The sequence below is a fragment of the Melanerpes formicivorus genome, unplaced genomic scaffold, assembly GCF_026170545.1.
Source record: "Melanerpes formicivorus ecotype bairdi unplaced genomic scaffold, bMelFor1.0.p_v2 SCAF_90, whole genome shotgun sequence".
In the NCBI taxonomy this organism is placed as follows: Eukaryota; Metazoa; Chordata; class Aves; order Piciformes; family Picidae; genus Melanerpes; species Melanerpes formicivorus.
In genome coordinates this window covers 1,965,547-1,991,981 of record NW_027142442.1, presented here as the reverse complement: position 1 = coordinate 1,991,981, position 26,435 = coordinate 1,965,547, and the positions used below count along the sequence as shown (strand labels likewise).

General features: G+C 49.1%; 1 protein-coding gene across 2 annotated transcripts in view; it reads right to left on the bottom strand.

The window, feature by feature from the left end:
• The window catches only part of FLVCR2 (FLVCR choline and putative heme transporter 2), a 43,425-nt gene that overhangs the window by 11,145 nt on the left and 5,845 nt on the right, over nucleotides 1-26,435 (bottom strand). For both annotated transcript variants that reach the window (XM_068165513.1, XM_068165514.1), the window contains exons 2-7: nucleotides 18,709-18,850; nucleotides 14,101-14,241; nucleotides 8,610-8,677; nucleotides 7,669-7,772; nucleotides 1,320-1,430; nucleotides 587-692 (exon numbers count right to left, since the gene is read on the bottom strand). In XM_068165513.1, coding sequence (XP_068021614.1) covers nucleotides 587-692; nucleotides 1,320-1,430; nucleotides 7,669-7,772; nucleotides 8,610-8,677; nucleotides 14,101-14,241; nucleotides 18,709-18,850 — 672 coding nt within the window. The remainder of the gene's footprint in view (nucleotides 1-586; nucleotides 693-1,319; nucleotides 1,431-7,668; nucleotides 7,773-8,609; nucleotides 8,678-14,100; nucleotides 14,242-18,708; nucleotides 18,851-26,435) is intronic.

The following is a 26,435-nucleotide window of genomic DNA, read 5'->3' as shown; positions in this document are numbered from 1 at the left end:
AGCCTTCCTGCCCTCAAGCAGTTCAAGGTTCCTGTTCAATTTAGTGTCACCTGCAAACTTGCTGATGGTGCCCTTGATCCACTCATCCAAATCATTGATAAAGATACTGAACAGAACTGGCCCCAATAGTGAGTCCTGGGGGACACCACTTGTGACCAGCTGCCAGCTGAATTTAACTCCATTTATCACAACTCCTTGGGCCCAGCCATCCAGCCAGTTTTTAATCCAGCAAAGAGTCCACCTGTCTATGCCATGGGCTGCAAGTTTCTCAAGGAGAATGCTGTGGGATCCTTGCAGCAGATGGGAAGACAGGTGAACCTTAAAGCTGGAATCTCATCTCTCACAGGAGAATAGCCAGGTGTTGGGCTGTTAGGAGCAATGTTGGAAAAGGTCAAGGATGACTTGCAACCCAATGGATTTTCCTAAGCAGAAACAGAATGGATGCCACTTCAAGTGATTCAAAAAGCCAGGCCCTGGAGTGCTTAGATGTGCAGTAGGCTACAATAAACATGGACAAGAGGCTGGGAACTACAATTTAATCTCTCTACCTATAAGGAGGCAAGCAAAGGGGAAACAGCACACCTACCTGTGCTGAGACATTAAGGAGCCCTGATGATGTCCCTTCTGATTCTGGGTATGTCAACTCTGCAGCAAACTCAAAGCCCAGGGGAAGGTAACCTGTCATGAAAAACCTGTAAAGAAACACACAGAAAGGAAGACTCAGCCAGAGGGAAGACTGAAGAGGCAGAGTGTGACATACATCCCCTTTGGGATGCTTCACTAGCAGCACAGGATGTTTGCCCTAGCATTGACAGAGTCCAAGCAGCTGTTTGACACCCCCACCATGGCACAGGGCTTCCTTCCACCCCAAATTACCTTTGTCTGGAACCTCAATGCACAGAGCCAGACTAGCAAGGAGCTGCTACAAGGATGAGGCATTAAAAGCACCATCTCCTATAAGGAACTCTAAGGCGCATCATTCCCAGTATGGTCAAATGGCTACCCAGGACCCACATGGTTTTCATGCCTGCCCATTGGTCATCACTGGAGCTGTGGACCTCTGGCTTCCCAGATGCTGTCACTTGATTGACAGGAACATTTAAGGCAGCTGCAGCTAAGCAGGGCCACACTGATGTCCCTGACTCAAGTGAAACACATACGAGGGAGATGGAAAGAGGAGGTCATTTTCTCTTTAAATCATGCAGTAGCTACACAAAGGCTACTGCTCTCCCCAATCCCTCCTGAGCCATGAGCTCTGCCTCCCTGCTCAACCCCTGCCAGCTCACATGTAGAGGAAAGCAGCCTGCACATAAACTTACCCCAGCATGCCTGCAGTCACAAAAACCACCCAGAGGTGGCCTAGGCTCAGGGTGAAGGTGTAGACTAGCATTCCAACCAGAGACATGACATAGACAGCTAGTGTTGTCTGTCTGCAAGGAAAAGGAGAGTCAGAGAGTCACTTCATCCAGTCCTCCTTTGTGCCCACAGATCTTGGTACAGCTTGCAGCACATGGTCAAAAAAAATAAATAAATACACATTGAAAAGTTGCACAGCTTTCTGACACTTACCACAGAACTGGACTGACAGAGAAGATGGAAGGCCTGCACACACAGCAGAGCAGCAGGAGAAGCAAGAAAAGGACCTAGGAGTTTTCACATCCCTACCTCGTGACTGCAGGCATCACAAGAAGATACTGGATGGGGCACTTGGTGCCATGGTTGAGTTGATTAGATGGTGTTGGATGATAGGTTGGACTCAATGATCTCAAAGGTCTTTTCCAACCTGGTTAATTCTATTCTATTCTGTTCTACATCTGTAAGGAGGTACCTATGAGGCAGCCAAGAAGCTCATATCCTGCCATGGCCCTGTACAGTACTACATGGCTTTTGACAGGGAGAACAAGATCCAAACAAAGAGATCATTAACCTTTCTTTGGCACCCTCTGTACTGTAACCAGTTGGACACACTTATAAGCAGGACCTGAGGGGACTAAGCATTCCCAGACAAGAAAGCAAAGGGAAGTGACAACACTGATACACTGTTACAGGACTGTATTTTTCAGTGCTATCCAAAACACCTTTCATTGTTGCTCCTTTCTGTGTTTAAACTGCCTACTATACCTGAAGAGGTGAGACACAAGCCAGATGGCCCTCACAGTCTCACCCTTAAGCCACAGGAGCATTTAGCAGGGCTAGTGCTAGTTCCATGGCCCACAGCAGCTAAGCCACAAGCTCTCATGTTTGGGCAGAGAGGATAAAGAGATCCCCTGCCCAGGAAGCATGCTCATGCTCATATGTCAATTCTTATCCAAATGAATGTCTGAGAAGCTAATTTCAGACTTTGATCATCATTCCATGCTCCAGATATATTTAATGCATTGAAACATTTCGCTGTGACATGTAATGTTGGTTTGCATCAAAGGGGTAGGCAAATCCCTTAACCTCCAATGCTCTATCATAACTAGAATATATTCTTTCTAATGCTTCCATAGAAGAAAAAAGTCATCTCTGAAGGCAGCATAATGGGGCTGCTTACTTCTGCTATAACCCACTCTGGAGAGCTGCTACACGGCCAGCACACAGCCTGGAGGCTGCAGGACGAGGAGAGCTTAAAGACTGGCAGATGAGTTAGAGAGCAGCCCCAGAATGTGAAAGAAATGCAAGTAAAAGGTTTTTTCTGCTCAACACAGGTCCCTCAGATATCTCCCATGAGGTCTTCCTTATGCCTCCTATCCCTTGACAAAGAGCTGACTATGAAAGGAGCTCAGGGCTAAAATTACAGCTCCCTGGGCTGCACAGAGTTTGCACTGGGTGCTCCTTCCGTAAACAGGAGTCTCCAAATTACAGAGCAAGCAGTGCTAAAATACAGTGCAGGACTCCAAGAGATGGCTGTGCCCCTGAGAAGCTTAGTCTCTGCCAGACAGGACACTCAGCACATGTGGGTTGATGTTTTTTTTTCTCCCCACAGCCAGTTTTGGTGTCAGTGCAAAAATGAGACACAAAATCCCTCCCAGATTCCTAGGCTTCCTAGGTTCAAGTATCTTACACAGCTCTGATTCTCTCTGTCATGGCAGTTGCACTTTGTCCCTCATCTCCAGGCAAAAGCAATGCACAAGTTAGTGTCCAGATGTGAGCCGGACTTTGTTTCACATGGATGCTGTCATTAGTCAATCTGGGAAAAAGAAGTTCCCAGAACATGGAGCACTGAGCAGACAGGTTCACAGCAGCAGGCAGCTCTAGAAGATGTTCTCCACTGGAACTGCAGAACTAAAGAGAGGGACAAAATGGCAAAAAAATCTTTGATCTGCTGCACATCAGCTGACTCTAGGAGACATGGACAGATTCTTGAGAAAGATCAAGACTCCAAGTGGAGTGGAAATCACACACCAGGAAGCGCCACGAAGCCATGCCCTGAGAGGCTGCTGCTCACCACAGTCTCTGACTGGAACTTGGACAGACAGCACTGAATGCAGTTCCCATTGCAAGAAATGGCCTCAAGCACATAAGCAGACTTCAGCAAGATCCTGCTCCCCTGACCATACTGCTGATGACAAAATGGAGTTGTAGTGCCCAGCACACTAAGCAAGACCAAACATTTTGAAAAGGGTTTAACTGAGACAGGTAGACACTAGTCCATAGGGGAACAAAGAAACCCCAGAGAAACAATGTGGAGGTGAGATGTTTCTCAGGAAGCAGCCTCTCACCATGTTCACTGGAAGACATGAAGAATTCTCTCTGGCCCTAGAGGCACCATGGCAAGGAAGAATGCCCAGTTCTGCTTAGTAAGCCTCTTACGATACCCATAAATACCTTAGGGGGGAGAAAACCACAAAGGAGGAGAAGCAGATTCGCAAAGGGCATTGGCACAGCATTTTGGTGTTTTTAGCAAGCTGGTCCCACGATGGCCCTACAGAGACTGGTAGTTATTGTCTGGAGCAGGTGCCACACATCTCCTTAGCAGGCTGACTAGTGCAGCATGTGCAGGCTGGAAGTTACACATCCAGCTACATCACCTCAGGAAAACCGGGGTTAACCTACCTCTGTGCTCTGGGGTGTGGGAAGGGAGCGCAGCACAGTCACGTGGAGCAGTGCCTCACAGGCACCAGCTGCCACATCGCTGCGGCAGAGCCAGAGGGAGGTCTGTGAAGGAGCTGACACACTTGTCACTTATGTGAACCTAAGCTACCCTGACATTCATCTGCCCTCCAAGCCACATTCCTTACCCTTCTGAAGAGGTAGATTAAAGAACTCACACAAAGAACTGTGAGAAAAGAGAGACCTTGAAGAAATAAAAAAGCCAGCCAGGGCCAGCAACGGCTGGGAACACAACTGACATGGAGAGCACAATTCCTGCTGTTCATCCAGCTCCAGGGGAAGCCCTAGAGTAAGGGAAAGGCGTGACCTAGGCAGCCCAACCCAGCCCAGCAGTGTCTCACAAGGTCATCTGAGGCGACAAATGAACAAGGGACAGGGAGAAGGCCGCAGTCAAGTGCCACAGCTTTAGCTGTGCAGTGGGATGTTGTGCAGCTCCAGAGAGCTCTGCTGTGTGGAATGGGATTACAAACGGCCTCCACAGGCTTTGGCACTGCACAAGACCCTGAATGAAGGCCCTGTCTCTAAACTCCCAGCTGATCTCATTGCTGAAGGCACTGAGGTGTCAGATGTTGGAGAAGGGAAGAACTGGAGAAGATTGATTTGGTTTTCACTATCCCTCATACTTCATCACTCCGTTTTATGCCACTTTTCTTCCTGTAGGAAGGTCACAAAAAAGAACAGCCTGGGTGAATCATTTACATAAGACACTGTATGGCAGGACAGAGTGAAGGCATATTCACTATACAAGGACTAACTTGGAAAAAGGCTACAACAAGAAGACCCACACTGTAGGCCAGACTAGGCTGAGAGAGCATTCACCTTCCAGTAGAAGAGACCCAAGCACCCCATTCTCCAACATCCAAGTCTTTCCTTCCTCCTTCAAATTTTAATGCACTTTGCACTCACACAGAACAAAGTTTAAAACACCACTCAAGGTCCTCTGCTTAGTCATTGGAGAGAAATGGCTATTTCTGGCATCTTGCATCTTTCAGAGAGGTATTGCGGAGAGCAAAGAGCAGTGTCTGGAACCATGTGGACCTGAGGCCATGTGAATACTGCACTTAAAAGCAAAGCATGGTCAAAAAGAAGTGCTGATCAATCCAGTTCCCAAACTCTTGATTCCAGACACCCCTGCAAATATCAATCCACCCAGCAGTCTCCAGGTGTTACAACCCCATTCCTCCTCTAAACCAGGAACCTGAAAAGATATACATGGAGCCTCATAGAAAGAGTGATTGGCCATTGGAATGGGCTGCCCAGGGAGGTGGTGGAGTCACCATCACTGGAGGTATTTAGGAAGAGACTGGATGGTGTGCTTGGTGCCATGGTTTAGTTGATTAGATAGTGTTGGATGATAGGTTGGACTCAATGATCTCGAAGGTCTTTTCCAACCTGGTTAATTCTATTCTATTCCGTTCCATTCCATTCTTCCTCCTGTCAAAACGAGTTCTTTCACAAGAGGTTCTCAACAGGCCATTCCACCAGAGGCAGCCCAGGTTGTGGGACTGCTCACTTGTCACAACATATCTCAGACATTTGTGTGGACCAAACCTGCACCTGCCAATTCCAGAACCAAGAATGGCACAGGAGCTGCTGCAGGGACTTGCCTGCCAAACAAAAGCAAATACGCAAGGCCACTTGGTGCCAGAGCATGGCAGATGGGGAAAGCCTGACTTAGCATAGCCTCAGCCTTTCAAGGAACTGCTGATAGGACAGTAAAGATCAAACACCCATGTACAGCTCTGCAGTTCCTTCTGTTATTAACCTCCCCTTGCTCCCCTCAATCACAGCTGGATCCCATTCATTTGCTTCCCTCTCTCTCTCCAAGCTGACTGAAAAAGGGGCCTGACATCTTCCCTTTCTGATTTTCATGTGCTTACCATTTTGTTCCAAACACTCTCTGAGCAGCAGAGGGAAGGGGGAGGGTACCTACCTAGAACAGCTGGCATTTTGAGAGGGTTTTTTAAATAGACTTTTAAATGGGGCTAAATAAAGACTCTTCAGCACACAGGGAGGAAAAATTAAACCCGCTCGTTCCACAGAAATCCAATCCGTGGGCTACAAGGGAGAATAACATCTTGGCAGTGCTTTTCCTCACCTAATGCTAGTCCCTGGAGCCTGTAGGATAAATTCCATGGATGGCATATCCTATTTTTCTGCATTCTCTGCCAACCTGCCCGGTCCCTCCAAGCAAACAGGGGCTGTGAAACAATTCCAGGATATCTTTTTTTTTTTTCCCCCCTCCTCTCTTGCATTCTGCCACATTTCAAATCCCAGCTCTGCTTGGTGAGCCACAAAGCTCTTCAGCCTTCATGCTGCACCCTAGCTTCACTTAGAATCAGGAAGACCACCCACTCTAGCTGTACCAGCTGAAGCTACCTTACCACTAGCCCAGGGCTAGAAAGAGGCACAAGTTACATTGCACAGTTAGCTAACACAGTTCATAACAGCTGTGTTTCTATATCCCAAGACTCCCAAAAGAGAACTACTATGAGGCACACAATGATCTAGAAATGGCAACAATCAGCCTGCAAGTCTGATTTAATTTTCTGCTCCTCTTTCCCAGCACCCTGGGAATCCTCAGCTGCCATTCCTTCTTGTTAGAGAAGCCCATTGCCTCTCAAGTTCTTATCTCTGCACTTGACAGCTAGGGCCAGAGGCCTCTTCAGAAGCTGCAAGTCCACAGATTCACCTAAGCTGCCCACAATGAGAACGTGCTTTTCTGGCACAGTATATCAGGCAGCATAATGGCAGTGGGACTCCCTCAGGTGAAAAGATGCTGGGGAAAAAAAAGGAAAAGAAAAAGCTCACTCTGAAGTTGGCTTTATCTCATCACCAACACATCACCAGTAAAGACCCCTGTCACACAATCTGGTCAGACAACAGGTTCTCAAATCCAGAGTTTTCAAATCCAGCAGTGAAACTGAAGAGCTGGTTATACAGACCCCAACATAAAGCAGGAGAGGCATTCTCCATCACCTGGGGTACCCTGTAGAGATCTGTCAGTGAGATCCAAGTTCCTGAGGACAAGGAGGTGCAGGACACCCAAAGACTCTTAGCTGTACCTTTGCAGATGGGAGGGTTTGCTGGCCAAATCTGCCTTCCAACCCATCAGGCAGCAAACCCAGAATCATCTACCCACAACCCCTATACCCCTTATGCCTGCCCTAAATAGAGCAACACACCCTGACACAATGCCTCTGGGCACTGGATTCAATGTGCCTTTCATTAAGCTAGACAAAGATGCACAGAAGCTGATTTGTAAGGGCTGAGAAATGGTCTGGTACAGTCTTGATTCTGCTTGTGCCAAGAACTCCCTCATCCCAAACAAAGCAACTGCTGGCCTGTTTCATCCTCTCCCTAGGCCTCCCTAGGAAGCACTAGAGCCAGACTTTTTATGTGCCCAGTGCAGGCTAACACACAGCTCCAAACTTCACTTAGACTAACTGGAATTTGAAGAACCATATGGTGCAGTCCCTGGACTGCCAACTTGCAACTGCACACAGTTGCTCCTTGCACAGTACAGGGGAAGAGTACAGTCACTAGGAGCACAGAGGCAAATCAGGGACTTACTTGTAGGTTTTGGTTCTGTCCAACCAGATGCCGGAGATCAGGGCCCCGACCATCCCTGACAGTACAATGGTGAGTCCAATCCTGCCAGCATTCACCTCCTCCCCCTGCACACAAATGCAGAAGCCAAGTCACAGACAACCAAGAAGCAAAGTGTAGATGGGAAGAGACACCAGAGTTAGTGTCCCATGCATGTCCTCTGCTGGTGACATACAAACATTTGGGACATGGTTTTGTGGGCATGGTGGTGTTGGGTTGATGGTTGGACTTGATGGTCTCGGGTTTTTTCCAGCCTTAATGATCCTATGATCTGCAAGAACATTTTTAGGCCCACTATGCCCCATGTATAGAAGTGGTTTGGCATGTCAATCTCAGCCAACCTAGAGAAAAAGGTGAGCACTGACCAGCTTGAATAGACCCTCTCAGCGGAGGGTCAGCATAAACCATATGAAGCCTGCTTTCTGGTGTTAGGATTTGGGCCAGATCAATCAGGAAATATTGGGCCCACTATACTCTACCATGAAGAAGAGCTCTCCAGCTTGCAGCCACAGCAGTAAGCTCTACAGCAGCTGGGCTACTGAGGCATGGCTAGCCTTCTGTCATCAGAGCATGAGTGGGGACAGCCTCCTGGTACAAATCCTGGATTTCTACCAGCCCCCTGGTAGAAATCACTGTAAGGAACAGGGCAGAGGCAATGGCTGGAAGAATTTCTCAGAAGATGCTCTCATTTAGGGTGTAAAGGAGCTGTCTTCACCAGAGCTCACCAGCTTTTGCACAGAGCGGTGTAAACAACTGAAGCAACTAATGCTTTCCTGCCAGCCATCCAACTTGTGCCAAAGCTAGCCAGAAGTGCTGTGGCCCTGCATTTCTCACTGACTCTCTTCTGGCAGCCAGCACTGGAAACCAGCAAGCATCAGAGAGCCATGAGGGTTGGATAAACTTACTGGGTAGTGATGGATCACCATGCGGCTCAGCAGAGTGGAGAGGGCGTAGAAGCAACCTGTATTCAGACCTGAGAGGGGATAAAAATGCAGCACATTCAGAGCCTGCTATTCTCCTGCCAGGTAGGAATGTAGAGAAAGAGATCTGCAGGAGAAGCAATCTGAGGAATCCAAGCAGCAAGCCCAACAAGGCTGCTGAGTTGCAGGACAGCTGAACTGGCTAGACTTGGAGTACTGAAATAAATGCAGACCCAGGGCAGCCAGATCTCAGCATATAGGAGGAAGCATCTTGCAGTTTCAGGATGGCTCTCACCTGAGCAGCTAGAGGTAGGGCTGTGCACATTCCTGGTACAGGAAGGTCTTGTAAGTTCTTCATACGGTCTCAACCCTTCCTCACACCCATATTCATCTTTAGCATTGGATTTTTCTCCTCCCTCCAGCCAAGGTAAAATACCAGAAAAAGCACCTGCCTCAGCATCACATCTTTAACAATGGAATTCAGTTAACCCCAGTGCCATTGACATGTGTGGTTTCTTCCCAGTGAAGACTCTGATAGCAGTCCCCCTCCTGAAAGACAGTAAACAGCATTCTCTCCAAGCCAAGAAACACCAGAAGACAAGTAGGAGCAAAGCTGATAGTGAAGCAGACACAGCACTTCCCCCAGGCACCTGGTGTGTGTCTGCAAGGGAAAGGTCTTGTATTTGAAAAGATATCACTGAAGCCTGGGGGCCGGGGGGAAACAAAAAGACTAAAAAAACCTGTGAAAGTAATTGTCTTTATGAAAGGGAAGTTAGATTAACTGCTACAGGCATCAGCCACCTGCTGAAGGTTTCTCAGTATCACCCAAGGTGAGAATGGAAACCATTGGGGTGATACTGGTCAAGACCCATTCAGACACTCTGCTCCAGTTCACATGCAACTCTGGTTGAGTTAAACACCTTCCCAAAAGGCACAAAACCCAAGAGCTCTCCTTATAGTAGACAAAAACATCTACATAGATGCTGGACCAGTAGTACCACAGTGGCCACATTCTGACCTTGGGTCGTACTGAGAAACCCTCCCCAGCAAGTCAGCACAACTTTCTTCTCAGGAAGTCATTTACATTTGAAGTCTTCAAGGCTTCAGTGGGAGTAAGGATAGGAACACAGATTTCAGCTTTGCAGCTCACACCTATAGGCTCCATAAAGAGGCATGGGTTTAAACTCTAGCTTGGATATGTGAAAACCTGACAGAACAGATACATGTCAAGCTCCCATTTCCTACTTTTCCTCTTTCAGCCTCAGCTAAAAGCAGAAACATTGCAATGCAGGACACAGAAGTGCAGTCCATAAGGCAGAGCTATGACACAGGCAACAAAACCCTCAGCTCCACTAACCCTGAAGTCCTCCAGCAACCCTGACCCTGAAGGACTGAGCGATCCTGTGCCTAGCCCACTCTTCCACTGGGACACTGGATACCCATTGCCCTACACAGCTCAGGAAGCATCCTGAACAGCCACAAGATTAGCAGCTGGTGGACACATCCCCCTGTCTTCACATGCCATCTCTGACACCAAGCAGAGCTCACTCCACAGCCTCACAGCACAGAGAGCAGATGAAGAATCTTACGCAAGTGATCCCAGATAAGTCAACTGCCTGTGATAATGCTCTCTGCTCCAAACGTGTGTCAGGAGAGACCAGTAAGATGAGTGATATAATGCTCTTTAGGCAGGAGGAATCCACCCAGTCCTTTACAAAAGTCACTCAGAAAGGCTGGAAATTCCAGCAGGGGCAGCAGCCAGAGATGGGGGAGAGCAAGTGGAGATGCCACAGCAAGGAGGTACCCTCCAGCCTCAAAAATTTACCCTTTGCAAACAGCTATGGCAAAACAGGACACAGGAGCATAATTCAGCTGCATCCCATTTCCCTCTCTGGATCAGCCTGCTCACCAGGACACTCCACAAACTGCAGTGCCAAGGGCATGGAAGTGTGGCAGATCAGCACCAACTCTACCCACTACTGCTTCACTTCAAAGATGGGCATAAAAATAGACCAGTCATTTCTGCACCTCTATTTCTCACCCAGCCAGGAGAGCAGCAGCCTTGTGGAGACAGAAAGACACAGCTCTGGTAGCTGATGCTGTCAGTACACCAACTTCACAGCAGTTCTGTGATGCATGCAATTTCCAAGTGAGAGAAGGGCCCCTGCTCCCTGGGCAGAAAGCTATGCAGAGTTGGCAGCAACACTTGGCACCGAGTCAGGCAAAATATTCTAAGAATCAAGACAATGTGCCAAACTTGCATTTGTGAGGACTTGCAAAAGTTGTAGGCATTTCACAGGTCACAGCTGCTCTGTGAAATTTCAGTGTGAATTATAGCTGTTTGAATGTCCATAAAAGAGGCTAAGAGTATTATTTCCAATGGGACGGTGCTCATTTGCCCATACAGATGAGGAAAACCAGAACTGGTAGTAGCTGGAAGCAGGACAGCTAAAATTCCAGCACCTCCTCATTCATTAGCTAGTTACCATGGTTTGCTTATAATATGCTGCAGAAGAACATTTTTGACACTTGACAGTGTCTCCTCTTACAGTGACCAGAAAGAGGAAGTCTATCCCCTGTGGATCCAGAAATAATTTTTATTAAGCATCAGACTAGAACCCAAGTCTTCTATATCTAAACAGTCCATTTCCTACATGCCAGGCTATTGGTCTCCCTGTTCTTGACCCTCATCATCCTCCAGGACAATGGTTTCTTATGCAGATCTCACTGCCCTGCCACCTCCTCGCTGTCCCATCACCTTTCCAAATGCTGATGCTTTGGTCTCATCTTTCCCATTTCCCACCCTTTTCCCACCCACTGCCTCCCAGTAGCAACATGCTCTCCAGAGCAGAGCCCAACCCAGTAAACTCAAATTTCTGAATGCCCACTCCAGGTTATGCCTTAGCTTTATGGAAGCAACATCAGCAGGCTTTGGGAAATGGCTGCCTGAGGGTGGCACTAACACAGTCACCATGCCACCGACGGTTCCAGGGCTGCAAGTCTTACCACAGTGAAGGACTTGGCAGCTGCTTGTAATACCAAGACTTTAAAGGTCTGCAGACCTGTTCTGACCTGGCACCCTGTAAGGGTAGAGCCAGGGGAGATAAGTAAGCAGCATGCTTCCCCCTCTCTCCCCTGACACACACTGCACTAATACTAAAGCTAAGAGAGGCTGCCAGGTATCTTTGTGTCAGCTAGGGAGGATGACTCAGTTGTGCTCATGTGGCTGCAGATGTCTTAAGTCTTGGTCAACATAACTTTTGACTTGAGTAGGAAAAACTGTCCCTGTTCTAAAGCCAGACTAGCTTAGAAAAAAAAAGTTTCACTGCATAGTTCCTCCTCTGAGTATCAGTCACTGTCTCAAGTCAAGCTGGAGATTGACATGAGTCTGACACAGAGAGGAACAGACCATCAGGAGGACAGACTGAATTGTGAGCCACTGAACATTTATTCTGTGTTGTTTGTGACTGCTCGGAGTGAATTATCACAGAGTGGTCAGATTCTAATGTTCTTCATACTGAGAGACCTTCTCCCTCCTCTAGCACTTGTTTATGCCTATTAGAACAAATGCTTTCCCCTTTCTTTTTCCTGAAGGCTAAGTGCAAACTGAGCAGATGACACAATCTGACTTCTAAATACAGTTGGCCTGAGAGCTTTTTCTATCTCCACTTTCTGAAAGGAGATCATGTACTATAAAAAAACAAGACAAAACAACCCAGTGGCTGCAATGCAAATCAGCAGAGCTTAAGGGTGATCTGAGAGGGGCATTTCTAGAAGACTACTATAGTGAGAGTTGTACCCTCAGCAGGTACAAAGCCACCATCTCACTCTCTGCAACATTGCTACTCATCCACCAGCTCCTTTAGGCACAACTGCTGGCAGAATTTCCAGTCCTATTTACCTTTCCTCCATGAGGAGCTTCCACAGCAAGCTGATAGGAAGCAAGGTCAGAACTCCCTGCAGACTACCTGGCAACTGTATATCCTATCATGCAGCCAGGCACAGTTCACAATGGCCTTTGTGCTGAAGAGAAACCTACTTTTCCATGTGACAATTCAGCATCAGGAACAGACTGAGCACATCACCCTGTCCCTCAGAGAAGGAGGCCAAGGCTGCTGAAGGGAAGCAAGCAGCAAGGCCAGTGTGCAAGGACAGATGGCAAAAGACAATATTCTCCAATCTGTTTGCTTCAGCAGGACTGCCAAGGCAGCTGAGGCAGCCTGCACATCTGTATGCTCCACATGACCTCCACTGGGATGCCTGGCAGCCATACCCTTGCCTTGGGAAATGACTTTCACTCAGTGTTGTGACTTGCACTGACACACAGTTCTGGGTACTTCTTAGATAAGCACTTGGGTTAGTTCATTGCAAGTAACTAACTGACCAGATACAAAAGACAACAGGATAACAAAATTCCCCAAACAGAAAACAGTCAAAGACTGGGAAAACAGTAGTGAGGGCATGTGGTCCTTCCTGTGCTTACACTGCTTTTCCTCTTCCCTTGGTATTTGCTTCTGACCTCTGCTGGAAAGAGACCCAGTTCTGGGGCCCTCAGTTCAAGAAAGATGATGAGATGCTCAAATGTGTCCAGAGAAGGGCAACAAAGCTGGTAAGGGGTCTGGAGCATAAGCCCTAGGAGAAGAGAAGGCTCAAGAGAGACCTTATTGCTGTCTACAACTACCTGAAGGGGAGCTTGTAGCCAGGTGGGGGTTGGTCTCTTCTCCCAAGCAACCAGCAACAGAACAAGAGGACACAGTCTCAAGCTGTGCAGGGGGAAGTTTAGGCTTGATCTTAGAAAGAAGTTCTCCACAGAAAGAGAGATTGCCCATTGGAATGGGCTGCCCAGGGAGGTGGTGGGGTCGATGTCCCTGGAGGTGTTTAAAAAGAAGGATCTGTGAGAAGAGGCTGGAGGAGGCACTTAGTGCCTTGGTCTAGTTGAGTAATTAGGGTTGGGTGATCAGTTGGACTTGATGATCTTAGAGGCCTCTTCCAACCTGGCTGATTCTTGATTCTGTGATTCTGAAATGACAGCACTGGAAGGTCTCCTGGTCTGTGGCAGCAACTACCCAAAGGGAGACTGGAGCAAGGGGGATGCAGCCTCTTCTCCTTGGTGAGAAGTGACAGGACTAGAGGCAATGGTTTCAAGCTGCACCAGGGGAACTTCAGGCTGGATACTAGGAAATATTTCTTCACTGAAAGGGTTATCAAACACTGGAATGGTCTGCCCAGGGCAGTGGTGGAGTCACCATCCCTGGAGGCATTCAAGTGCTGTGTGGACCTGCCACTTAGGGACATGGTTTAGTGTTGACCTTTCAGTGCTGGGTCAAGGGTTGGACTGGATGACCACTGAGGTCTCTTCCAACCAGATGTGTTTTGTGATTCAAGCCAGTTACTGCCCTGGCAGAACATGGAGAGGGAGGGAGAAACTAAGCATGTCTAGCAGTGACAACTGCACAGAAGAAAGGCCAGACCTTACCATAAGTGACTGTAAGCAGCAAAAAGTTGGTATTGCGGAGCAGGTGGAAGATTGATCGCGTGTAGGAATACTCCTCTGCTGGTCTTGACTGGATTAAGGCCTGGGCTCGGCTCGGAGGGTGCAGGGGCTTCTCCTTGAAGACTGAAACCAGACACAGAGTAGACTTGTCAGTACAATCAGGGAGGCTGAGCACACACTGCGGGTAGAGCCATTTGAGGGACAGCAGAGGCACTAGTAAAACCACACGTACAAAACACACCATTGTCCTTGAGCTTTCATCTCCATGCATGAACTTAATCAGGAACAGGGAAGAACCAGGCCTCTCCAACAATAACTCCTGCCACTGGGGAAACACCTTGTCTTCAGCTAGCTTTTTCTGTGGGCAGTGCCTGGCAGCAACAGAAGAGTTCTCAGGACTTCAGCTACCTTTATCTCCGTGAGGATGGCCATCCAGCTGCAGAAGTGTTGCATGGAATTACAAATGCAAAAGTAGAATGGGAAAAGGCAGCAGGCAAAGGTGTCCTGCAGTGTCCAGTGGTTAGGAAGCAATGATTTATGCCAGGTTTTATTTCAGGCCTGCACTTCTGAGGCTGACCAAGCCTAACTAGCAGTAAAGGTGCATACAGAAATTCTGGTTGCAGGCAGCACTGCCACACCAAGTGCCAGACAACCATCTTTGTACCCAGTCTGTTCCCTGCTCAAAACTCTTTAAAGCCTGCATTTGATTCAGCCACCAGGCAACATAAACAAGCTGGCAAGAGGAGTCTATGAAAACAATAAAAATATGAAATCACATGGAGGCAAGCTCTGCTCTTTGGTGAGCATGCCAGTCTTTTAAGCTAAAGCTCTGCATTACACTTCACAGGTTGAGAATGACACCTCTGGTGTCCTGCTACTGCCCTTAGTGTTTCCTTCTCTCTACTCACAACTGGTTACCCTTTATTTCTCCTAGGAACAGCTTTCTCTTCCTGTGATGCTATATAACCTACCTCTTTCTCCCTACATTTAAGAGGTAGTCAAGTCTAAGACATAACCCAAGGTTCCAGCACCCTGTTTGCAGACAACTATGAAGGTTGGAAGATTTCTGTTGGCTTTTAAAGGACTTGGACCAGGATTTTATTATGTGAGCAGTCAAAGGAGGAAATTAATAATTCAGCAAGCTCACTCACAACCTCTTGTGCTCTGTTCTTCGTATGCTGTCCATCAAGGGTTTGAATCAGCAAAATATGGAATCGCAGAATCATTTCAGTGGGAAAAAATCAAGTCCAAACATTACCTAACACCGCCATTCTAATCTAAACCTCCATTGGTGTAACTTGAGGTCATTTCCTCTTGTCCCACCTTGACCTTGTTACTAGGGAGAAGAGACCAAAACCTATCTTGCTACAATCTCCTTTCAGGTAATCATAGAGAGCAATAAGGTCTCCCCACAGCCTCCTTTTCTCCAGCCTAAACATCAGCTCCCTCAGCTGCTCCCTCGTAAGACTTGCTCTCCAGACCCTTCACCAGCTTCATTGCCCTTCTCTGGGCACACTTCTGGAGTGAGAGGCCCAAAACAGCAAGCAGTAATTAAGGTGCAGCCTCACCAGTGCTGAGTACAGGGGGACAATCACTTCCCTGGTCCTGCTTGTCACACTGTTCCTGATACAGGCCAGCACACTGTTGGCCTTCTTGGCCACCTGGGCACACTGCTGGTTCATATATAGCTGGCAGTCAAGTGAGACCTCCCACTTTTTCTCTACTGGGCAGCTTTCCAGCCACCCTTCCTCAAGACTGTAGCATTGCATGGAGTTGTTGTGACCAAAGTGCAGGACCCAGAACTTGGCCTTGTTGAATCTCATACAAGAGATCAATGGCCTAGGCCCATTGATCCAGCCTGTCCAGGTTCCTCTGCAGAGCCTTCCTACCCTCAAGAAGATCAACAGTCCCACCCAACTTAGTTTCATCTGCAAACTTACTGAGGGTGCACTCTACCCCCTCATCTAGATCACTGATAAAGACATTAAAGAGAACTGGCCCCAATACTGAGCTCCTGAGGGACACCATTCCTAGCTGACCACCAACTGAGCTCCATTCACTACCACTCTTTCAGCCCGGCCATCCAGCCAGTGTTTTATCCAAGGGCTCACCTGTTCAAGCTATCAGCAGCCAGTATCTCTGGGAAGATGCTGTGGGATGCCTTTCCCTCATCCACTACGCGGGTCACCTTGTCATAGAAGGAGATCAGGTTCATAAAGCAGGACCTGCCCTTCATGAACCTAGGCTGTCTGGGCTTCATCACCTGGTTGCTCTGCATATGCTGCATAATGGCACTCAAGATGATCTGCTTCTTCACCTTCCCCGGCTCTGAGGTCAGACTGACAGGTCCTGCACCTCTAAGACTTCCTTCTTGAAAAATGCCCAGCCTTCCTGGACTGCCTCCCAAGGGACTTTGTCAAGCACTCTCTGAAAAAGGCCAGAGTTTGCCCTCCAGAAGTCCAAGGTGGCAATTCTTCTGGCCCCCCTCTTTACTTCTCCAGCAATCAAGAACTCCACCACTCTGTGATCATTGTGCCCTAGGCAGCCACCAATCTTCACGTCACTCACAAGTCCTCCTCTGGATCTGGGCTCCCTCACTAGCTGTGTCAGGAAGTTCTCTAGGAACCTCCAGGACTGCTCACTCTCTCTCTGCTCTGTTATATTTCCAGCAGACATCAGGAAAGTTGAAGTCCCCCACAAAAAGAAGGGCTAGCAATCCTGGAACTTCTCCCAGATGCCTAAATAATATTGTATCAGTTTCTTTATCCTGGTTGGGCAGTCTATAAGAGATTCCCACCACAACATCTGCCTTGTTGGCCTTCTCCCTACTTCTAACCCATAAACATTCAGCTCTATTATCACCATCATTAAACTCAAGACAATAAAAAACACTCCCTGACACACAGGGCCACCTCACTGCCTCTCCTTCCTTACCCATCCCTTCCCTCCTGTAGCCATTAACTGCAGCACTCCAGTCAGATGAGACACCTCCCACATTTCTGTGATGGCCACTATATCATAGTGGTCCTGATGCTCAATGGCTTCCACCTCCTCCTCTTTGTCTCCCATGCTGTGTTACACTATATATTAATGTAAATACAGTTCAGCTGGTCTAATGGTCCTGCCACCTTTTAGCAGGGAAAAGTCCTAATTCCTCTCTGACTGTTCTCAGGTGCTCCTATGGTTACTAAGTCACCAATAATCCTCACATCTCTGCTGCTGTGGGACTCCATTCCTTATCTCCACTGATAACATGAGACTGAGAGACCTCACTGGCACACCATCCTTCAAATATTGGTGTAAAATAGAATAGAATAAACCAGGTTGGAAGAGACCTTTGAGATCATCACATCCAACCCATCATCCAACACCATCTAATCAACTAAACCATGGCACCAAGCACCCCATCAAGTCTCCTCCTAAGCACCTCCAGTGGGGGCGACTCCACCACGTCCCTGGGTAGCCCATTCCAATGGCCAATCTCTCTCTCTATGTGCTGCCTTCAAGCATATTTCTAGCAAGTCTGGTTTTCTGCCCTTCCCACTTCAAATCCAGTTTAAAGCTCTTTCAATGAGCTCTGCTAGCTCCTGTGCAATGAGTGTATCCTGCTGGTTGCCAGGTGTCCTTTAAATCAGCCCATGATTAAAGCACATGAAGTCCTGCTGGGTGACACCAGGCTCAGAGCCAGGCATTGATCTGCTGGCTATTCTTGTTTATTCCCTCATTACTCCCCACAACTGGAGGGACAGAAAAGAGCACTATCTGTGTTCCCAACCCCTTAACTAGTAATCCCAAGGCACTGAAGTCTCTCTTCATTATTGACCTTGAACTTCTTGTTGCTACTTCATCACTGCCCATAGTAGATGGTAAGCTGAGGGCCATACTAGGGAAGGAAGTTTTCTCCCTACATCATTAACCCAGGCCTCAGGGAGGCAGCAGACTTCCTTAAGAAATGGTTCCAGTTTACATACCAGACCTTTTGCTTGCTTCAGAAGTGAGTCACCTATGACAATGACCCTTCTTTATTCAAGTGTTTTGAGGTGGGGTGTAGATGGGCTAAACCTTGGCCACACTTCCAAACTGAGTGAATTGTCATCCTTATCAACCATCATCCTTATCAACCATCATCCTTATCAACCATCATCCTTATCAACCATCATCCTTATCAACCATCATCCTTATCAACCATCATCCTTATCATCATTTGCTTCCCCTTGCAGAACACTGTACCTGTCCTGCAAGGGCACCTGGGAAGGTGGAGTAGTTACTGGGGAGACACACCTGCACCAGGGAGGAACTTGTTGCCATTCCACACCATCCTAAGCTACCATGTGGAGTCAGGTGGAGGGAGAACAGGGAGTTCTCCGTATCATGAGCTCCATCTGCCTGTTGGGTGTCTTTCAGGGCAGATAGGGTATGCCTCTAAGAGTCTATTTTCTCTCTCACATTCTCATTACCCTGTCAGCTGTGTGGTAGGACACTTCCCCAGATAACCTCCCGGACCCATTTTCCAGCACACAGGTCCCTCACACCCACAGGCTGATCTTCTCAGACCCACCTGGTTTCACATGCACGTTTCCACTGCCTTACCTATGACGACAAGGATGAATAGGGCTGTTGCCACGCCTGCAGTCATGAAGAACATGATACTGATGTGGTAGGCCAGCTTCTCCACATCGTTCACATTAGGGACCAGAACTGGAGGCAGCAGAAAGCCCACAGCAATGCCAAGCTGAGCAGAAGAGAGAGGGAATACACAGAGGTGTGACACGGAATCACAATGCCACCACCCCACAGCTCAGCCCCCATGGTGCCCAGTAAGAGTTCAACTAATTACACAACCCAGGAGAAAATCATCTTTCCCACCCAGCAACTAAGAAATAAAAGCAAACTACCCCTTGCAACCAGGCCATAAGGGAGGTCTCTGCTACTGCAGTCCCAACCGTGAGGACATTCAAGCCAAGGTTTTACAACAGACTTGAGCATAATGAATCCTCACCTCCATCAAAGTGGAGGTCTGGCTTTCCCTGTCCTCATGCCTCATGCCTGTATGTTCCCATCTCTACATGCATCCCACTCCTTATCTTCTACCTTATCTGGTGCTGATCTGATCACCTGGTAATTCAGTTTTGCCCATTAAAAATGACAGAAAGCCAGGCTGTCGAAACCTACCACAAATCTTTGCGGGGTTAATGAGTTGAACCAATGTATTTTCCAGCTAGACAAACAAGACAGAAACCTGCCCACTCCTAATGAGTGAGATATTAATCAGGCTCAGCCACTTTATGACACTTTCCTAACGAAGCCACTCCCAAGCCAAGGCTCAGCCTGTGACCACTAGAACCTAGAAAAACATCAAGGTTGAGGGAAAGGAAGTGCTGGCAGCGTGTATCCTGAACACTGAAGTGATGTGATGGGGCTCAGCAACTGCTCCTGAATAAAAAGCTCGGCTTTTAAGGACTTCAAGAAGAAACCCCCACAGCTCTGGCCTCTACTGTGCCAACAGCCCACATGTCCAGCTGAGGAGCTCCTGCAGTGGCGGCATGCACTTCAGTGAGGACATGAGGACTCCATAGCTAATTCTGCAGGACAGCAAGAAGCAGCTGTAGCAGCACAGGTTTTGCACACTGGCAAGTGGCACTGACAGGGGCACAGACCTTCAATGTCATACTCAGATGAGAGAGAAATAGCTGGTTTGGTGCTTAGGAGCACACTCTTCTTTCTATAAAGTGGGAGCCAAAGTACACTCAGCACATTTGTGAGTCCTGCAACCACAAGAGGAACCTATAACAACTACTTTTCCCCACTTTTGTATTTCAGTGTTTGTGGCTACATTTCAATCACCAGGTGGTTACCAAGCACTGCATATTTCCCTCTTCCCCTGGACCTTCCCAGGGGAAGCCCTCTCAGACACCAGAAAAAGAGCTACACTCAAACTCAGCTCTTGCCTGCTCTCAAGGCTCTGCATACTCACCCTGTTTGTGGCAAAAGCAAGATTTCACAGAAACACAGAATGTTAAGGGCTGAAAGGGACCTCGAAAAATCACCTAGTCCAACCCCCCTGCCAGAGCAGGATCACCTATACCAGATCACACAGGGATGCATCCAGGTGGGTTTTGAATATCTCCAGAGAAGGAGACTCCACTACCCCCTGGGCAGCCTGCTCCAGTGTCACCCTCACAGTGAAAAAAAATTCTTCCTCATGTTTCCATGGAACTTCCTATGCCTCAACTTCCACCCATTGCCCCTTGTCCTGTCATTGGGCATCATCAAGCACAGCCTGGCTCCATCCTCTTGGCACTCACCTGTTACATATTTATGAACATTAATGAGGTCAAGCCTCAGTCTCCTATTTGTTTAGTAATAGCTTCAGTTTTGCTATTTCCTGGTTTAAGCCTGTGTTTGCTGTAGTGAACCACTAGTGACAAAGCACACAAAAGAGCCTCCAATAGACAGAAGGCCTGAGAAAACACCCAAGAAAGATAAATGCCAAGTGCCCTCATCCTTGCTCAGAACAGCAATTTCCAATCTCTTTTGCAGGCTGTACCATCTGCCTGGAGATAGGAAAGGGCTAACAGTACTAGAACACTGCTAACCAAACAAATACAGACCAGCAGCACAAAATAATCCCACCCAAAGTGGTTATTCACACTACACCAATACAGCCTCTTATAGAGCCACTGCCCTCAGTGCTCTGAGAGGAGGGAGAAGTATGCAAAACCTGGAAATAAGGATTATAGTCAAATCGAGCCCACTGTATCTACTGTTTCCTTAAAGGGCTATCAAACATGGGAATGGCCTGCCCAGGGCAGTGGTGGAGTCACCAGCCCTGGAGGTGTTTAAGCAGCTGTGGACCAGGCACTTGGGTACATGGTTTAGTGTTGACCCTTCAGTGCCAGGTTGAGGGTTGGGCTGGATGGTCTTTGTCGACTCTTCCAAATGGATGTTTTCTGTGATTAAATCAATAGGAATCAATTAGCACCACCATGACTAGCTGTCACAGGATCACAGGATGTTAGGGGTTGGAAGGGACTTCCCAAGGTCATTGAGTCCAACCCCTCTGCCAGAGCAGACCACAGAATCTAGCACAGGTTGCACAGAAATGCATCCAGATGAGCCGTGAAAGTCTTCAGAGAAGGGGAGCCTGTTCCAGTGCTCTGTGACCCTCACAGTGAAGAAGTTCCTCCTCATGTTGAGGTGGAACCTCCTGCGCTGTAGGTTATCTCCATAACCCCTTGTCCTATCCCAGGGTGCAACTGAGCAGAGCCTGTCCCCTCCCTCTTGACCCCCAGCCCTCAGATATTTATAAACATCTATTAAATCCCCTCTCAGTCTTCTCCTCTCCAGACTAAAGAGCTCCAGGGCTCTCAGCCTCTCACAGGGCATGTCCCAGGGTAATGGACTGGAGAGGATACCAGGTTTGCCTCACTGATGTCTGAACAGCAGCAATGCAGTACCACTAGTCAACTGCTGCCCTACAGAAGGATTCTGAAGTGCTCATTGTCTTCACAGTCCTTGGAAGGGCTATGTTACTCCACAGGTATGGAAAGCAAAGGCTAAGAAAGGCAAGAACTATGCTGCCCATAAGCCACATCCAAGCATGTCAGCATGCAGAGCAGAACAACCCAGGAGCCCCATAACCCAGGTGTGATGAGTTCATGCATGCTGCCTGGGATGCTTTCTAGCAAAAAATTCCTTGTGCCTTCTGCACACTTCCTCTGTCATGTGTCCTTGCTTCTGGAATGCCAGTGGATTCATTCTGGAAGACCCACTGACTGGCTAGGACCAAGATCACAGAACAAATACATTTCAGGTGCCACACCTGGTAGTTGGGCTAAAAATATGCTTGTTCCATCCAGCCACAAAACCCTCCACAAAATCCCACCTCTTTCATTCACCTGGTGGATTTTAGAGACAGGATGAACACTCATATTTCAAACAGCTCTCTGACAGACTCAGACACCCTGTTCAGCTTACAAACAAGTAGCTTTCAATCACACCTGGTCAAAATTCTCCTGCATCAAACAGTGCCCTCCATTGGGACCTGGAATGGTCTGGGTTAGGACTAGCAAGAGGCATCATAGGAGGTTCCAGGTAAACATAAGAAAAAATTATTTCATTGTGAGGGTGACAGAACACTGGAATGGGCTGCTCAGAGGACTTATGGTGTCTCCTTCTCTGGAGACATTCAAAACCTGCCTGGATGCATTCCTGTGTGGGTGATCCTGCTCTGGCAGGGGATTGGACTAGAGGATCTTTCAAGGTCCCTTTCAACCCATAACATTCTGTGACTCTGTGGTCTGTGCTGCCTTCACTCTTGGCACTGGAACATCACAGGGAACTGGGATAAGAGTCACCCAGAGATTACAGATGTGCCCTGCTGGTTCAGGGCACTATCAGGAAGAAGAACATTCAAGGATTGGTTACATGGATTGAAAAGCATCACAAGTTGTACTGTCCCAGACAGTGAATCAAGGACTGAATGAGCTTTGGAGGAAACTAAGAGACCATTGGGAAGGTTAAACCTTCCTAACACCCACATGGCACAGGCCACCTCTGACACAGGACTAAACTTGCCAGAGCTCAACTTTGTTCATACAAGGCCTCTCATCACAGTGAGCCAAATGTGTTCTCCTCTGCAATGCATGCTGACCCCGAAGACCCACTACCAGTAAGCACAACATCAACTGGTTTAGAGGCTTCAAGCTCTGATCTTCATTAAATTGTATGCCTCCTGTTTCTCTGCACCAGGCAAACAAGCCTGCAGCTGCTCCTAGAGGGTAGAAGCTCAATTTTCCCTTTAGCAGGTAGCCTGTGACTCCAGCATGCCTGCTCAGCCTGGGACACAGCCACACTGGGCTTTACTCTTACCTCTTTAGCTTTCCCAATAGTTCAAGTTTTAAGGAAAACTCTCAACATTGCCCTTTTCCTTTCAAGGAAAAGATCCTACTAGTTCTTATATACCAGGTCTCACATGTGCTGATCCACCCTTTACCAAATCAGGTCTATAAACACCTTCCTGGAAATCACTCCTTTGTCTTATCACCAATTCATTCTTGGAAGATCTGGGCTGGATTTCTGTGCTGGGTGCCTCTTGGCTTCCTGCTCTCTGCTGTCACATGCCAGTCCCATGAGCTGCTGAACTGCATCAAAACAGGAAAGGGGAAAAGGAAAAAGGGAAGGGGAAGAGAGGGGGAAGAGAGGGGGAAGAGAGGGGGAAGAGAGGGGGAAGAGAGGGGGAAGAGAGGGGGAAGAGAGGGGGAAGAGAGGGGGAAGAGAGGGGGAAGAGAGGGGGAAGAGAGGGGGAAGAGAGGGGGAAGAGAGGGGGAAGAGAGGGGGAAGAGAGGGGGAAGAGAGGGGGAAGAGAGGGGGAAGAGAGGGGGAAGAGAGGGGGAAGAGAGGGGGAAGAGAGGGGGAAGAGAGGGGGAAGAGAGGGGGAAGAGAGGGGGAAGAGAGGGGGAAGAGAGGGGGAAGAGAGGGGGAAGAGAGGGGGAAGAGAGGGGGAAGAGAGGGGGAAGAGAGGGGGAAGAGAGGGGGAAGAGGGAGAGGGGAAGAGAGGGGGAGAGAGGAGGGGGAAGAGAGGGGGAAGAGAGGGGGGAAGTGAGGGGGAAGAGAGGGGGTAAGAGAGGGGGGAAGAGAGGGAGGATCGAGATGGGGAAGAGAGGGGGATAGAGTGGAGGAAGAGAGGGGTTGAGGGGGGATGGTAGGATGTGGTTGCTCTCTGTTTTCCATCCGCATCCAGGTGGGGGGGCGGTGGAAGAGAGGGGGAAGAGAGGGGGAAGAGAGGGGGAAGAGAGGGGGAAGAGAGGGGGAAGAGAGGGGGAAGAGAGGGGGAAGAGAGGGGGAAGAGAGGGGGAAGAGAGGGGGAAGAGAGGGGGAAGAGAGGGGGAAGAGAGGGGGAAGAGAGGGGGAAGAGAGGGGGAAGAGAGGGGGAAGAGAGGGGGAAGAGAGGGGGAAGAGAGGGGGAAGAGAGGGGGAAGAGAGGGGGAAGAGAGGGGGAAGAGAGGGGGAAGAGAGGGGGAAGAGAGGGGGAAGAGAGGGGGAAGAGAGGGGGAAGAGAGGGGGAAGAGAGGGGGAAGAGAGGGGGAAGAGAGGGGGAAGAGAGGGGGAAGAGAGGGGGAAGAGAGGGGGAAGAGAGGGGGAAGAGAGGGGGAAGAGAGGGGGAAGAGAGGGGGAAGAGAGGGGGAAGAGAGGGGGAAGAGAGGGGGAAGAGAGGGGGAAGAGAGGGGGAAGAGAGGGGGAAGAGAGGGGGAAGAGAGGGGGGAAGAGAGGGGGAAGAGAGGGGGAAGAGAGGGGGAAGAGAGGGGGAAGAGAGGGGGAAGAGAGGGGGAAGAGAGGGGGAAGAGAGGGGGAAGAGAGGGGGAAGAGAGGGGGAAGAGAGGGGGAAGAGAGGGGGAAGAGAGGGGGAAGAGAGGGGGAAGAGAGGGGGAAGAGAGGGGGAAGAGAGGGGGAAGAGAGGGGGAAGAGAGGGGGAAGAGAGGGGGAAGAGAGGGGGAAGAGAGGGGGAAGAGAGGGGGAAGAGAGGGGGAAGAGAGGGGGAAGAGAGGGGGAAGAGAGGGGGAAGAGAGGGGGAAGAGAGGGGGAAGAGAGGGGGAAGAGAGGGGGAAGAGAGGGGGAAGAGAGGGGGGAAGAGAGGGGGAAGAGAGGGGGAAGAGAGGGGGAAGAGAGGGGGAAGAGAGGGGGAAGAGAGGGGGAAGAGAGGGGGAAGAGAGGGGGAAGAGAGGGGGAAGAGAGGGGGAAGAGAGGGGGAAGAGAGGGGGAAGAGAGGGGGAAGAGAGGGGGAAGAGAGGGGGAAGAGAGGGGGAAGAGAGGGGGAAGAGAGGGGGAAGAGAGGGGGAAGAGAGGGGGAAGAGAGGGGGAAGAGAGGGGGAAGAGAGGGGGAAGAGAGGGGGAAGAGAGGGGGAAGAGAGGGGGAAGAGAGGGGGCAGAGAGGGGGCAGAGAGGGGGCAGAGAGGGGGCAGAGAGGGGGCAGAGAGGGGGCAGAGAGGGGGCAGAGAGGGGGGCAGAGAGGGGGCAGAGAGGGGGCAGAGAGGGGGCAGAGAGGGGGCAGAGAGGGGGCAGAGAGGGGGCAGAGAGGGGGCAGAGAGGGGGCAGAGAGGGGGCAGAGAGGGGGCAGAGAGGGGGCAGAGAGGGGGCAGAGAGGGGGCAGAGAGGGGGCAGAGAGGGGGCAGAGAGGGGGCAGAGAGGGGGCAGAGAGGGGGCAGAGAGGGGGCAGAGAGGGGACCCACAGCAACAACTAAAAAACCAGCTGAACATAAAACAATCACACCAACAGCCAGCACTCAACTCAAAAACTGGACATTATTCCTTTGCTCAAAGAAAAAGAAAAACACAGCAAGAGAGACCAAATCTAAAGTAAAAATCATAATTAGGCCACTAATGACAATTATAATACAAACAGCTTCAGATACAAGCTTGAAAACAAATCCTGTGAGGTTCTTCAAATTAACAGTGAGAACCAACCAAACAATATTATCATTGAGGAAGCTAAGGTTCCTGGTGAAAAGTCAACAGAGTAAGCCTGCACACTGCAACCATCTAGAATTTCCATTTCAGATCACCACCACAATAGCCTGTCACCACACCAGCCACACAAACCAAGTGCAACAGCAGCCAAAGCTGTTCAGTAACAGATGAGACTAGATCAGGTTGTCACACAGCCCACAAACCAGTACAGAGTTGCAGAACTTGTTCAGGAGGAGACTTGATGGGGTGCTTGGTGCCATGGGTTAGTTGTTTAGGTGGGTTGGATTGGTTGAAGGGCTGGACGCGATGATCTTGAAGGTCTCTTCCAACCTGGTCTGGTCTATTCTAACTTAACTGGTAGCGGCAAAGCGGCACATCTGACAGGTAGGAGGAGGGGAAAGATGCACAGTTTGCTGGATCTGAACAATGCACCTATTGTTGCAGCAGAGAAGCACTTGTGAAGGGGAACAGAAGGGCTCTCCTTGTCACTGTGTTGTTTTCACATGTATGAGAGAGGGTAAACTTTGAAGCAAGCTCAGTACATACAGGACCTGTGCCAGTCAGTGCCTCTCTAACAGTTCTACCAACATAATTAAAGGCATCAGATCTGAATCTCCCTTTGGGAGTTACCTATGCCAAAGTTCTGGGCAGCACAGCCTCTTCCCCGACTCTCATCTGTGTGCCAAAGCTCTGCCCTGTGGTGCTCCCTCCTTTTCTAAGTACAGGGCTGTAATCATGATGTTTCACAGTAGCAGCTGAACTTTCTGACCCTATAGCTCCTGTATCACAGCCTGCAGAGGGCCACTCCCTTCTCACACTTTGTGATTCCTACCGCCCATCAGCTTCTCAAT